Source organism: Cyprinus carpio, chromosome A11, assembly GCF_018340385.1.
Source record: "Cyprinus carpio isolate SPL01 chromosome A11, ASM1834038v1, whole genome shotgun sequence".
NCBI classification, from domain to species: domain Eukaryota; kingdom Metazoa; phylum Chordata; class Actinopteri; order Cypriniformes; family Cyprinidae; genus Cyprinus; species Cyprinus carpio.
In genome coordinates this window covers 7,343,600-7,356,365 of record NC_056582.1, presented here as the reverse complement: position 1 = coordinate 7,356,365, position 12,766 = coordinate 7,343,600, and the positions used below count along the sequence as shown (strand labels likewise).

General features: G+C 36.7%; 2 protein-coding genes across 2 annotated transcripts; both read left to right on the top strand.

Annotated features, from left to right (window-relative positions):
• The first annotated feature begins 445 nt into the window (after positions 1 to 445).
• On the top strand, positions 446 to 2,845 carry LOC109065206 (DNA polymerase epsilon subunit 4-like). Its single transcript, XM_019082207.2, has 4 exons — positions 446 to 821; positions 1,774 to 1,858; positions 1,958 to 1,999; positions 2,585 to 2,845. Exons 1-4 carry the CDS (start codon positions 573 to 575, stop codon positions 2,596 to 2,598), a joined length of 390 nt encoding a protein of 129 aa, XP_018937752.1. The 5' UTR covers positions 446 to 572; the 3' UTR covers positions 2,599 to 2,845.
• A 3,548-nt stretch (positions 2,846 to 6,393) lies between these two features.
• On the top strand, positions 6,394 to 8,770 carry ccl44 (chemokine (C-C motif) ligand 44). Its single transcript, XM_042766107.1, has 5 exons — positions 6,394 to 6,549; positions 6,896 to 7,025; positions 7,342 to 7,489; positions 7,595 to 7,627; positions 8,375 to 8,770. The coding sequence occupies exons 1-5, from the start codon at positions 6,489 to 6,491 to the stop codon at positions 8,381 to 8,383; spliced, it is 381 nt and encodes a 126-aa protein (XP_042622041.1). The 5' UTR covers positions 6,394 to 6,488; the 3' UTR covers positions 8,384 to 8,770.
• Positions 8,771 to 12,766: the final 3,996 nt, after the last annotated feature.

Sequence of the window (12,766 nt, the reverse complement as noted above, 5' to 3'; positions counted from 1 at the left end):
GGTAAGTCCAACCATGCTGAATAGCTATATTCATCAAAAGCCAATTATTAAAAGAATACTACGTATTTTTGAATGGTTCCATGGTACTAGGCCTATGTGATGACAAAACAATGAAAATGAATTCTGAGGTATAATGAGGCATGAGATTAAGTGTATGGAATGGTTTTAGATTTAAAATAGGCTTTAAACATTATTCAGATTAACTCCAATATTAACTTTGATTCAGAAAGTCCCTCAAATCAAAATTATTATTATTATTTTTTCCTTGTATGCAATCAGTATTCTGTTTTTATTAGCAATCAGTCTCTATGAACTGAGGAAACAACACGTCATTTGTGATCAGTTAAAAATAATCCTTCCTGGAAGTGTATTTAATTTGTCAATGGCGCTGTTTAATTGACTTTAACTGACCTATACTGAACAGAATGAGTTGACCCGCTCAAATGACGTGGCGCTGTGACGTCTGTTCCGCCGTCCGCCTCGAGGTTGTGTTTACAGTCAGATTTGGCGGGAGAAGATAAGAAGATTCGCTTTCGGTTTAGATTACGTCCTGTTAAGAGCCGCGTGCGTCAATGGCGGCGACTGCGCCTGTAGCTCCCGCGGAGTCGGAGTTGGACCGCAGCGGAGCGGAGGACGAGCCCCGAAGCGCCGAACCGGAGGAGGACGCGGGGAACGGACAAACAGGGCCCACCGCGGGCGCGCAGCAGCAGCAGCACCGCCTCGCCAAGTTACCGCTGTCCCGCATCAAAGCGCTGATGAAAGCCGATCCGGACGTGAGTCTGGCCAGTCAAGAGTCCGTGTTCATCATAGCTAAAGCCACGGTGAGATACACGCGCTGGATTCATCTCTCTTCCTCTGTCTCTCCGTTTATCTAACTTAAGTTCTGCCTGTCTCTTTGGATGTCAAATACCATTTTACTTCTATTTATCTCTCAACAAAAAGCTGGAAATGTACGTTATATTTTATAAGGCATAATATAACTATTTATAAATGCTTGCTAGAAAACATTACTGATTGGTTTGCACCTTTTTATTGATGTCATTTTTGCAATTTCAATAAAACCATTTGTGTGTTAGCCAGCTAGATAACACGATCTTGATGACAAACCAACAGATTTTGCAACAACAGTATAGAATGGATCACAGAACACCAAACAGTTATGTTTTCAAGGCATAAAAATGGATGTGCGAAATCAATGAATGTAAGATTTTCTATCTCTCTCTCTCCTTTTGCCTGTCAGTTTTAGATCTGTCTGTCTATTCTTGGTTTTGTTTGTCTGGGTGAGTCTGTGGTTGTACAATATTTATTTTATCGCAAATGTAATATGACTAAATAATAATACCTAAGCACTTCTGGAAGGTCTCACTGACGATCAAATCAGAGGACCATAAGTTCTCTATAAAGTGTTACATGCTCATTGACAGCCAATACCTTTGCAATGAAAAATTCAAATTATGACAAAATATGACAGCTGCTATGACGCAGCAGCTGATAACAGGTATGAGAGAGGAGGAGAGATGTATTAAAAACATTTTGATATTAGTTTGTCTGGGTTTGTTGCGTGCATGGATACAGTGCTTGTCTGTCTGGATATTCTGAATTACAGTTCAAACTAGGGTAGATTTGTTGATGTGTAAACCTTGATGAGGCCATTGCTTGAATTCACAGGGCCAAGGACAAAAATGTATGGATGGCCCCTCCTAGACACTCGGGTGGGTAAAGACGGTTGTGCCTCAGTTAATAAAATGGTATTAATTATTTGTCTGCCTGCAGGAGCTTTTTGTTGAAATGATCGCCAAGGACGCTCTTGTTTATGCACAACAGGGAAAGAGAAAAACTCTGCAGCGCAAAGACTTGGGTAAGTTATTAGTTAAATTCTAAAATGGATTAAATGGAATTTTAACAAAAACAAGTGGTATTGATGCTGTAATGATTGGTGCTTTTTCTCTTTTGGCAGACAATGCTATTGAAGCAATAGATGAATTTGCGTTTTTGGAAGGTAAGGGAGTCGTAATTTTATTTTTTTTTCCTGCTGGCAATGGTCTATAGGAGTGGGAAAGAGTTTTATGGATCATTTTGATTGCCTGTATTTCTTTCCTCACTTCAAACCTCATTTTCCAAGAATGGCAAACCTAAAACCAAACAATATTCTAGATTATATGTGACCACGAAGACCTTTGATTCTAGGAATTCAGAAACCAAGGCAGTTGGTAATAACATGGCTGTTTCAATAAAGATATTCTGATTTGTTGTCTTGTTTTTTGTGAAAGTCCATCAGTAACCTGCAATGAATCGGCTCACAGAGTTGGTCTGAGTACAGTTGATGATTAACAGTATGAATGCAATTTATGAGTCCTAAATTGCTGAAAGATCTTGTCCTAAATTATTAGTTACAATGATAAACAGTTGCAACAGTGTTACTTTGGCTGCTGATGCTAACTCACCACAAAAACAGACAAAAGTATAATGTGACAATGCAACCTGTGAAGGGGAATTGAATCAAACTTTGGTGGAATGAAGCACATGTGTAAGCAAGGTCATGTCTTTAATTCAGATATTTGCTTTCTGTATCACTCTTGTGTAGGTACCCTGGACTGACTGAAAAGGTGCATAAATATGAATATAAAGACTGTCAACAAGTTCTGAAGTTTTGTTTCAGATTTGAGAAATCAAAAGCGAGGAGAAATCACTCAGACATACTGTTTTTTCATTGTGATGTTGGTAATGTTTTAGCAGTTTGATAAAATTGTATGGTGGTCAAAGTTGTAAAGTACAAATTATATTTTTCAGTATTCTAAGATTCTTGTAACAATGTTTAGTGTTTAAATAAAGTGAAGCTCTTTTATTTTTTTGCCTCGAGTGTTGTGTGTTCATTGTGTGAGGGACAAAATGATTTTGTGAATTTTATTTATTTATTTATTTTGAGTGTTTCTTGCATTGACAGACTTTTGGTTACCAGCAGAAAGACTGGTCTACAGATTATTCTAATCATAAATTATTCTGTCTACTAAAACCAGAAGAGATCTTTTGACCAACATGTGATCAATAAATAAAATAAAGTTTTTGGTTTTACATGCCATAAATGTGATTGATCATATTACAATGATTGGAAATGGAAACATTCAAATTATGGCTTCTCTATGAATTAAAAAAAAAATTTAAATAACGTAAAATGCATGTATGCTTTGTCCATTACACAGACAGAAAATAAACCCGAACATATTTGATGGCACTAACCTGGCAAACTGTGATTATAGTTCTTTTTTGAAAGTGCTTATAGTTATACTGCCTTATCTTACTGCAAAAACTAATTTGAACTAATTTCGTGTCATTTTGGCACCCTTTGAAACCTAAAATGACAAATAGGACACCTTACGTTGTAGGAAAAAACAGTGAGAATTTAAGTCCTCAGCCGCTATATGCAGGATGCACAAAAACAATAGCTTTTAAAACAATTTTGTTTTTATTGGGTTATGCAGTGACTTGTCATTTTTGTGTGTGCTTTGCAGGTTTGTGTTCAATATGCATCAGACAGTCATTGAAAGGACTATGAACAGTGTGCCATCTGAGGCTATTCCATAATCACACTGTCAGTCCACCTCAAGTTCCAGGATGAGATAGGCATCACTGTTTACCTGTAAATAACTAGGATTTTATCTTCAGGCACGGAGCTTAAAGACAAGATTTTACATGCCAGCTTATCCAAAGATTTTTATGAATCACCAGTTCAGGAGGAACTGAGCAGAACATGAACGATCATCACAGCATAGCTAAATTTATCTGTCCCCAGGGGAAAACAGTCTACCTTGAATGGATAGTCTTGGTGGCCTCGCAGTGTGTGAGATGCTGTCGATCCAGCAGAAATAAAAACATTGCCAAAAAATTGAAAACCAATATTTCACGTTAGTTAAGTTGGTTTCTGTCTTGATCCAGGACATAAAGTTAATTAATTTTAGATGAAGACAAGCAAGTATGCAAGTCATCACATGAGCAATTTTAAACTATGTTGAAGAACTCTATTATGCGGGCTGAAAATTCTTTGCATAGTTGTTTTTTTTTTGTTGTTTTTTTTGTTTTGTTTTTTGTGGATGGGCTTTTGTAATATGCTTCAGTGACAAGTTAACAGAAAGACACTGTGCTGCAAGGGAGTGAACTCATCAGATGCAAAATTCAATATCACTGTTCTATGGAGAGCTCAAAGTATTCATTAGTGTTGGTCAGTATTGCTATTGCTCACACTTTGGATTAGGAATAAACCCTTAACCCAAAGTATTAAATGTTCACATTACATGTTCTTCGTTGTTTGTGCTACATTAAAACTACAAGTCATATGGCTTTTGAGAAAAGGGAGTTCATTTGTGTTTAATTGGTAATCCATAAAAGCAGACTAGAATACTCTCTTTTCATAATTAGTATGGCAAGTTTAGCATAAGCAAAGTTATTTAGAAGTTTTATTTTGAAGATCTGGAGATTTTAGAATTGTATCATAATTGCAGTGATAAATACTTTTCCACCATGTTTTGCAACAATTATTTTAACCCTAACAGATCCAGTGTTTAGCTTTTCATTTCTTAAAGGGGTCATATGATGTTGCTAAAAAGAACATTATTTTGTGAATTTGGTGTAATGAAATGTGTTTATGCGATTTAAGGTTCAAAAAACACATTATTTTCCACATATTGTAAATTATTGTTTCTCCTCTATGGCCTGCATTCATGAAACGCGTCGATTTTTACAAAGCACATTGATCTGAAAAGCGAGGTGTGCTCTGATTGGCCAGCTATCCAGCGCGTTTTGATTGGCTGAATACCTCAGGCGTGTGACAGAAATGTTACGCCCCTTAACATACTGTGATGCCACGTCCTGGTGTTCTAACAAATAATGCTACCTATCAGATTATGCTACCAACACTGTATCCTACTGTATGTGTAGTTTTGTGGTTGTGGTTTTTGTTGGTTTTGGTAGGTGTATTTTTTTTTAGAGTTTTTTTATTATCTGTTTTAATGGGAGGTACCAAAATCTGACAGGGTAGCACAAATCATCAGAACACCGGCTCGATGAGAAAAAAACAGTGAAACCCATTACAAGCGAGGCGTTTGTCCTCTCCCAGGATCAGGAAACAGTCCTCTATAAAATGCACTGCACACATTTGAATACTTGGGTTGAACTGTTCTGGAACAGTGTTGTAAATACAACTTAACAACTGATTTCTAGTCGTGTCCTCTTTTGGAAGCTCAAACATAGCGGTGGTGGCAGCAACAATAAAGTTATGCCTTCTTTCTTTGCGTGAACATTTAGGCGGCATTATGCAAATCTTCCCAAACAGAGATGTTGAGCCGTTTTAGGAGGGCGTGGACGAGTCTTAACTTTTATAAAGAATATCTTTTTGGGTTTGAGACTTTAGTCTTTGCAACTTTAGGGATCTCATCTATTCACGAACAGCTTATAACACTCCAAAGAGAAAGAAAGGAAAACTTGAAATCACAACGTATGACCCCTTAAAACAACCATGCTGAAAGAGGTACCCATGTCCATATTCCAGGATGACAATGCCAAGATTCATCAGGCTTAAACTGTGGCCATCACAGAGTCCTGACCTTAACCCCATTGAAAGTCTTGGGATGTGCTGGAGTCGACTTTATACTGCCTATCCAAAAAAAAAAAAAAAAGTTGCACACACTAATATTTTGTTGGAGCACCTTTAGATTTGATAATTTTTGTTTGGTGTGATACCTTTATTTCCAAGGAAATATGGGGGCAAGATATTGGCATCAAGTGAGGTCATGGACAGGGTATGTTTTTGCAGCTGAATTCTTGCATGCCTCACACACCCACCTTGGACACGCAGATGGCATATTTTGATCTAATGATCTCAGGTATGCCAAAACCATAAAGTCCCAACAGTTTTCAAGAACTCGACATGAGGACGGGCTCTAAATGTCTGTACATGAGTATCCCTATTGATTCCTGATGTCTTGTTTGTTCAAATGTTTTCTCACACCCCTCCATTAAAATCAGACCTCAGGACTGTATTTTGTCCTGCTCCAACATTTTCGACTGCAATAAATCATAAGTTTGCCAAAAGTTGGGCATTTTAATGTAAGGTGTTTCCTTCTCTTCAGCATACTTTAATCTTCTTTCTTCTAATGTTGGAAGAATTCTGTATTGATTTATTATTGTGAGCATTGCAGCTGTAAATTCTCAAGCAAACAGGGATGATGGGCTCAGAATTGCAGCGATTATGCCACGCATCGCACCATCGCTTACACAGCTCAACGTGTTAATTGAAGAGAGTTGTGCATTTCTCAACAGTGAGGGGAGATGCTACGACTGTGAAAACAGCACACAAGGGGGGGAGCGAGGGAGGTTGTGGGTGTGTTAGCGTATGAGAGAAAAAATAGGGGAAGGGAGGGAGAGAGGAGAGAAATAAAAACAGCACAAGAGGACAGCAGACAGCACGGAGGAAAAAATCCCTCTGAGGTTCCACCATGTTCCTGCAGACTGTCTCCATCCTCTTCCTCTCGGCCGTCCTCTTCGGCTGCCTGGAAGGTAAGGTGAAACTCTCCCTAGCATCAGATTGTGATGTTGGAACGGGGCGGTTGGTACCAGATCTCGGTGGGAGGGAAAGAGGCATAATGCTATGATAGCCAGACCGGTTCAGGAGCCTCGGATGCAGGAGTTTCAAGCATGTCTGAAGATATGAGGTGTGTTAAAGCATGATGGGAGGCACAGGAAGCTCCAAAAAGGAGTCCTAATTTAATTATGACACATGATTTCTTCTGCAAACTGTTGAGCATGCCAGTGGATATGAACAGTTTATGGTACTTAATCATGGGTTTCAGGTGTGATTCTGTGTTGAATTCTGCTGCCGGTTTTTGATTTCTGTTTATGCCAGGGAAGGGTGTGCAAATGCAGCGAGATGTTCAGTGCTGCATGCAGTACTCTCATGGCAAAGTCCGGACCAAAGACGTCCTGAGGTATGAGAGGCAGACGGAGGGGCCGGATTGCAGCATAAGAGCCATCATGCAAGTATTCCAGGCATCCTGGCGCAATCACAGACATGGAAAATATGTCCTATTTAAGCTCACAGGCATTGCCGTCTAAGCAGGTCAGATTTTTATTACTGAGAGCGGTAATTGTCAGGCAAGCAGAGCAAAAGAATGCACTCAGGCTGGGTGGACAATGCCCAAACTGTTTCTTCACAGAGGCCAATTTGGCCTGCACTGACTTGAAGCATAGCAGATTAAGAGATTTAGGATTTGCCTTATGTAAAGAGAGAGGTTTTGGAGAGAGCTCTTGAGATCTTGGCGCTCACGTTCTTGCTTGTTTGAATCATGACAGATTGTACACCAAAAAGGCGGTGAAGTGCGCTGATCCAAGTGACAGGAAGGTGAAGAGGTTACTACGGAAACTGAACCAGAGGATGGGAGCCAAAGCCCGCAGGACCATGTGGCTACATCCACATATGAATCTACCCGTCATGTCGGAGGTAAGATCTCCGTGGATTTAAAGAAGTAACGGCACCATCAGTGTCCAAATAAAACTTTCGCTCTGAGGTCCATGAAACTGAGTGTCATTTTCTCTTTATTGATAGGTCGCAGTTGTTAACTCCCAAAAGATGAACAAGGTAAACAAGATCTGCGGGATGCCATTTAAGAGCAACAGTTGTGGAAGTAAAAATCCCATAGTTTTTTTTTCATTGATAAATTGATTTCTAGAGATAATGTATGAACCTGACATAAGATCAGAAGTTAAGGAAAGGTATAAGATTCTGTATACTGACACAATCAATGCGATTTAAACTTAGTTTGAATCAACATTTGTTCTTAACTGGTGAATTCCCAGTGAAGAACTATACTACTATAATCCTGAAGAGACAGCCACCAATCAGAGAAGTCGCTGTTACCATGGAAACAGAAATTTCAGCGTAATTCCATGAGGATTCGTAAATAAGAATGCATGGATATATAAGTAATTATGGCCAATATATTGCCTATATTTTTTTTGATGGGCAATATGAAATTTGTGACTACTCAAGCCAATATATATTTCCAATATCATCCGATACTGTTAAATTGAAAAATGTTCAATATTAGCCAATATGGTACCAATAAATTGTGTCCCTAGTTGTTCAATCAAGATATTTTGTAATAAACCTCAAATAAATGTTGTTTCATATGATTAACAACTTATGGTCAATAGTTTAAGTACCATAGTTTCTGATTAAGTTAAACAATTGTAAAGCTTTGTGTAATGAATAGTTCACTCAAAACAAAAATCTAGTTTGTTTGGTTTAATGTTAGTCTTTATACTTTCATATCTTTGTAATGTCTGTGAATACTTAAGTAATCACAGTTGTCTTCTTTCCTTTTAGACCAAGTGAAAGTTGAGGGAGGACAGGTGATTCATGAAACTCCAGCCTTGTGTGTCAACTGTTTTCTTGTATAAGAAAATATATGTAGTCTCATAGCATTCACTACCAATCACTATGTTATCCATATATATTGTGATATTTAGATGTCTTCTCAAATGACTGTTAATCTATATGCCAAAGTATTCTTCTCTGAGACTTCTTAAAGGTTGTTTATAATCTCTGCAGCTATGTATAGTCTCTATAACTTATATAAGCTCTTCTATAGAGTCCAGTAAGCTGGTATGACTGTTCTCGACCAATTTATAGTGCAATTACAGATGATCTTGTGTATGTTAAAACACAACTAATTTTTATATATAATAATAAATGGAAAAAAAAAATAAGTATGATTTTGTTTTTATTGGAAAAGACTAGTAACATTTCCCCCCTCTCCTAGTGGATGAGAGGTTAAATGTCTTTTCACACTGTGCTTAACCCAGGGTTATCATAGTTCTAAACTGCATTTTTAACCCCAGGTAAAGGTACGTTTAACACCTGTAATTTAGAACTGGGTTTAGCACCGCTCTTTACTTTGTGTTATGAAAGCCTTATATAAGATTTAGCTGTGTTTTGTGGTGTCAGATGTTTACAGTGTGAAACGATGCAACGTTGCAATGTTATGGCTAGATGCTTAGCAACAGACAGCCAATCGCGTAGCTCATATTCATGTCTTTGGACCATAGGTATAGGTAGATTCCACATTTGACCGTTCCAGACAAGTTGACGCGTCCGCAACCTTGGAACGGTCTATATGTCGTCACTCAGAATAAAAATCAATGAATTTCAAGATGCAATAACATTGCGTAGCTAGAGTGAAGAAGAGACTGTTTTATTCTTACCTTTATAGTCCACCAAAAAGTCCATTCACAAAAAAAAAAAAACATGATAAACGTAATATAAGGATGCACAACCCTGTTGAAAAAAAACAGCATGTGCTGGTTAGGTATGTTTTGAAGCTGGGATGCTGGTCCTTTGCTGGTTTATGCTGGTTCTTTGCTGGTCCTTTGCTGGTTTAAGATGGTCCTTATCTGGTCATGTGCTGGTCCTAACCTGGTCCGACCAGCATAAACCAGCAAAGGACCGGCTGAAACCACTATCCCAGCTTCAAAACAAACCTAACCAGTATGTAAGTAATCAGTTCTGTCAACTCTCACACGTTAACTCCGTCAGATTTGATGAATGCTCACAAAACTCTTTATATAGGTTTTTTTTTTTTTTTATACATATGGGGAATCATAATGTTGTTTCATAATTTTACTTACATATATATTTAGCCTGATTTACTGTACATGCCTTATTATCATTTTATTTATTATTTAATTTTTTAAACCTGTCACTCATGAGATCACAGGAATAGCAAACCCTCATGTAATGGGCTTCATGGACTTCAGAGCAAACATGCCAGTTGCCCACTGCTTTAGTCATGCAGGTCAGGCACAAATAAAATTTTGTAGCTGATGGGTTTTAAAGACTACAGATCCTTTGAAAATGACGTGACATACAGCCAAGTATGGTGACCCATACTCGGAATTCGTGCTCTGCTTTTAACCATCCAAAGTGCACACACGCAGCAGTGAACACACACACACACACCGTGAACACACACCCGGAGCAGCGGAGCAGTTGGGGGTTCAGTGCCTTGCTCAAGGGAACCTCAGTCGTGGTATTGAGGGTGGAGAAAGTGCTGTACATTCACTCCCCCCACCTACAATTCCTGCCGGCCAGAGACTCAAACTCACAACCCTTGGATTGCAAGTCCAACACTCTAACCGATAGGCCACGACTTCCCCAATTTGGATTCATATTAGGAACATTACGGTTGCTGCTACATGGCAGCACATAATAATGTTTACCATTACACTGAACCTGCAGGTTCAGCTAAAAAGACAAGAATAAAAGAAGCTTATGTCATGACATAAGCTTCTTGTATTCTTGTCTTTTAAGCTACTGGAGACTCAGATTGAGACATCCAATGGAAGGATTGTTGTATTTAATTAACAGTTTTAAAATTAGTTGCCTTAACTTGTCTTGTCAATCAGTTGTTGTAACCTCAGCTGGACCTTTGTCATCAACACCGTCAATTTTTGTCAACTCAGTCAGTTTTTAACTCTGTCAGATGAAAGTTTCTGTTAATTTTGAAATAAATATTTTATTCCTTTTTCATTTTATTGTTTTAAAATGGTAAAACATGAACTGAACTATATGCTAATTTGACTGATTTACCAAAGAACATTGGTTATACAGTACAGACCAAAAGTTTGGAAACATTACTATTTTTAATGTTTTTGAAAGAAGTTTCTTCTGCTCATCAAGCCTGCATTTATTTGATCAAAAATACAGAAAAAACAGTAATATTGTGATATATTATTACAACTTAAAATAATAATTTATTCCTGTGATGCAAAGCTGAACTTTCAGCATCATTACTCCAGCCTTCAGTGTCACATGTAACATCCAGTCTATCACATGATCATTTAGAAAATCATTCTTATATTCTGATTTATTATGAGTGTTGGAAACAGTTCTGCTGTCTAATATATTTGATGAATAAAAGGTTAAAAAGAACTGCATTTATTCAAAATCAAAAAAAAAAATTCTAGTAATATATATTCTAATAATATATTTTCTTTACTATCACTTTTTATCAATTTAACACATCCTTGCTGAATAAAAGTATTGATTTTATTTAAAAAAAAAGAAAGAAAAAAAAAATTACTGACCCCAAATTACTGACCAGTAGTGTATATTGTTATTACAAAATATTTATATTTTAAAAACATAGCTTCTTTTTTTTATTTTTTTTTTTTTTTTTTACTTTTTATTCATCAAAGTATCCTAAAAAAGTATCACATGTTCTGAAAAAAAAGTAAGCAGCAGAACTGTTTCCAACTTTGATAATGAATCATCATATTAGAATGATTTCTAAAGGATCATGTGATAATGATCCTAAAAATTCAGCTTTGCATCACAGAAATAAATGATAATTTAAAGTATAATACATTTAAAAACAATTATTTTAAATTATAATAATATATCACAATATTACATTTTTTTTCTGTATTTTTGATTAAATAAATGCAGGCTTGATGAGCAGAAGAAACTTCTTTCAAAAACATTAAAAATAGTAATGTTTCCAAACTTTTGGTCTGTACTGTATATGTTTTATATTAAAAAGGAGGGTAGAAAATTCGAAAATTTCTATGCTGAACACCATTATTACATAATTTAAGACTTTACACTGTTATTGGATGGATTAAATAAAAAAAAAGCATGCTTTTCAATGCATCTGGCAGAGTGGACACAAATGAAGTGATGAAGTAAATAAATGTAAATTTTTAGAAATAAAAATTTCAGGAAAAACTTTTCCTTACATGGTTCATTAGTGGAGACTTCAATCCACAGAAACATGCATTCATGTAAAAATTCTTCCATCCTACCATTTCACACCACTAGAGGATACTGTTTTGTGGATGATGTAAAGTCACAGGCAACTGGTTTCAGTGTGATGTGGTTTGTTTTGTCAAGACAAACACTGTAAACTGTAATTTTTTCCTGAGACATTTATTCATCTTAACACCTTCCAGAATTCAAAATAGCAACAATTCAAGTCAAATATATGCCCACACTAGACCATGAACTCAAAAGGGCAAACTCTTTTTCTTTTTTTTTGTAAGTACAATATAAATTGGTACCAGATAAATGAGAAATATTAAACAACATTACACCATTTTTACATAGTTTGCATTTAAAAGCAATCTCTCCTAAAAGTGTGTACCATTTATCAAAACCCAGCAGAGAGGATTGTGAAGTGAATCCATTATACTGATACTGATACTGATATGGGACATTTGGAGACTGTCAAGATTCAAGTATGTCACACAGACGCAATATGGGCAGCACAATCTGAGGATATTTATAAAGCTGGCAAATAGATCTCAAAAAATACTTAAAACAACCAGCAAAGCACAACACAAACTGGCTGGAGAACCAGAACACGCTAGAATAATCAGTCATATTCCACCACAAAACAAAAATCTTATTCTTCATGAACCACTTTTCACCAAAACTTTAAATCCTGCTGATATGTGCTATCAAGAATGAAACCAAACAATGAATCTTAATAAAAGCCAAGGGATAGTTCACCCAAAAATAAAAATTCTGTCATCATTTACCAATAGTATTTATTTCCATACTATGGAAGGCCATGGTTACCATCAATTGTTTGGTTACCAAAATATCATCTTCTGTGTTCAACAGAATACAGAAATTCATACAGGTTTGGAAAAAAGTGGAGGGTGAGTAAATGATGACAGAATCTTCATTTTTGGGTGAACTGTGCCTTTAAGGGAGGAA

Coding starts and splice junctions, on each gene's coding strand:
- LOC109065206 (XM_019082207.2), top strand. CDS start 573: ATGGCGGCGACTGCGCCTGTAGCTCCCGCGGAGTCGGAGTTGGACCGC. Junction 822..1,773: donor TCATCATAGCTAAAGCCACG/GTGAGATACACG, acceptor GTCTGCCTGCAG/GAGCTTTTTGTTGAAATGAT. Junction 1,859..1,957: donor TCTGCAGCGCAAAGACTTGG/GTAAGTTATTAG, acceptor CTCTTTTGGCAG/ACAATGCTATTGAAGCAATA.
- ccl44 (XM_042766107.1), top strand. CDS start 6,489: ATGTTCCTGCAGACTGTCTCCATCCTCTTCCTCTCGGCCGTCCTCTTC. Junction 7,026..7,341: donor TGCAGCATAAGAGCCATCAT/GCAAGTATTCCA, acceptor GAATCATGACAG/ATTGTACACCAAAAAGGCGG. Junction 7,490..7,594: donor ATCTACCCGTCATGTCGGAG/GTAAGATCTCCG, acceptor CTTTATTGATAG/GTCGCAGTTGTTAACTCCCA.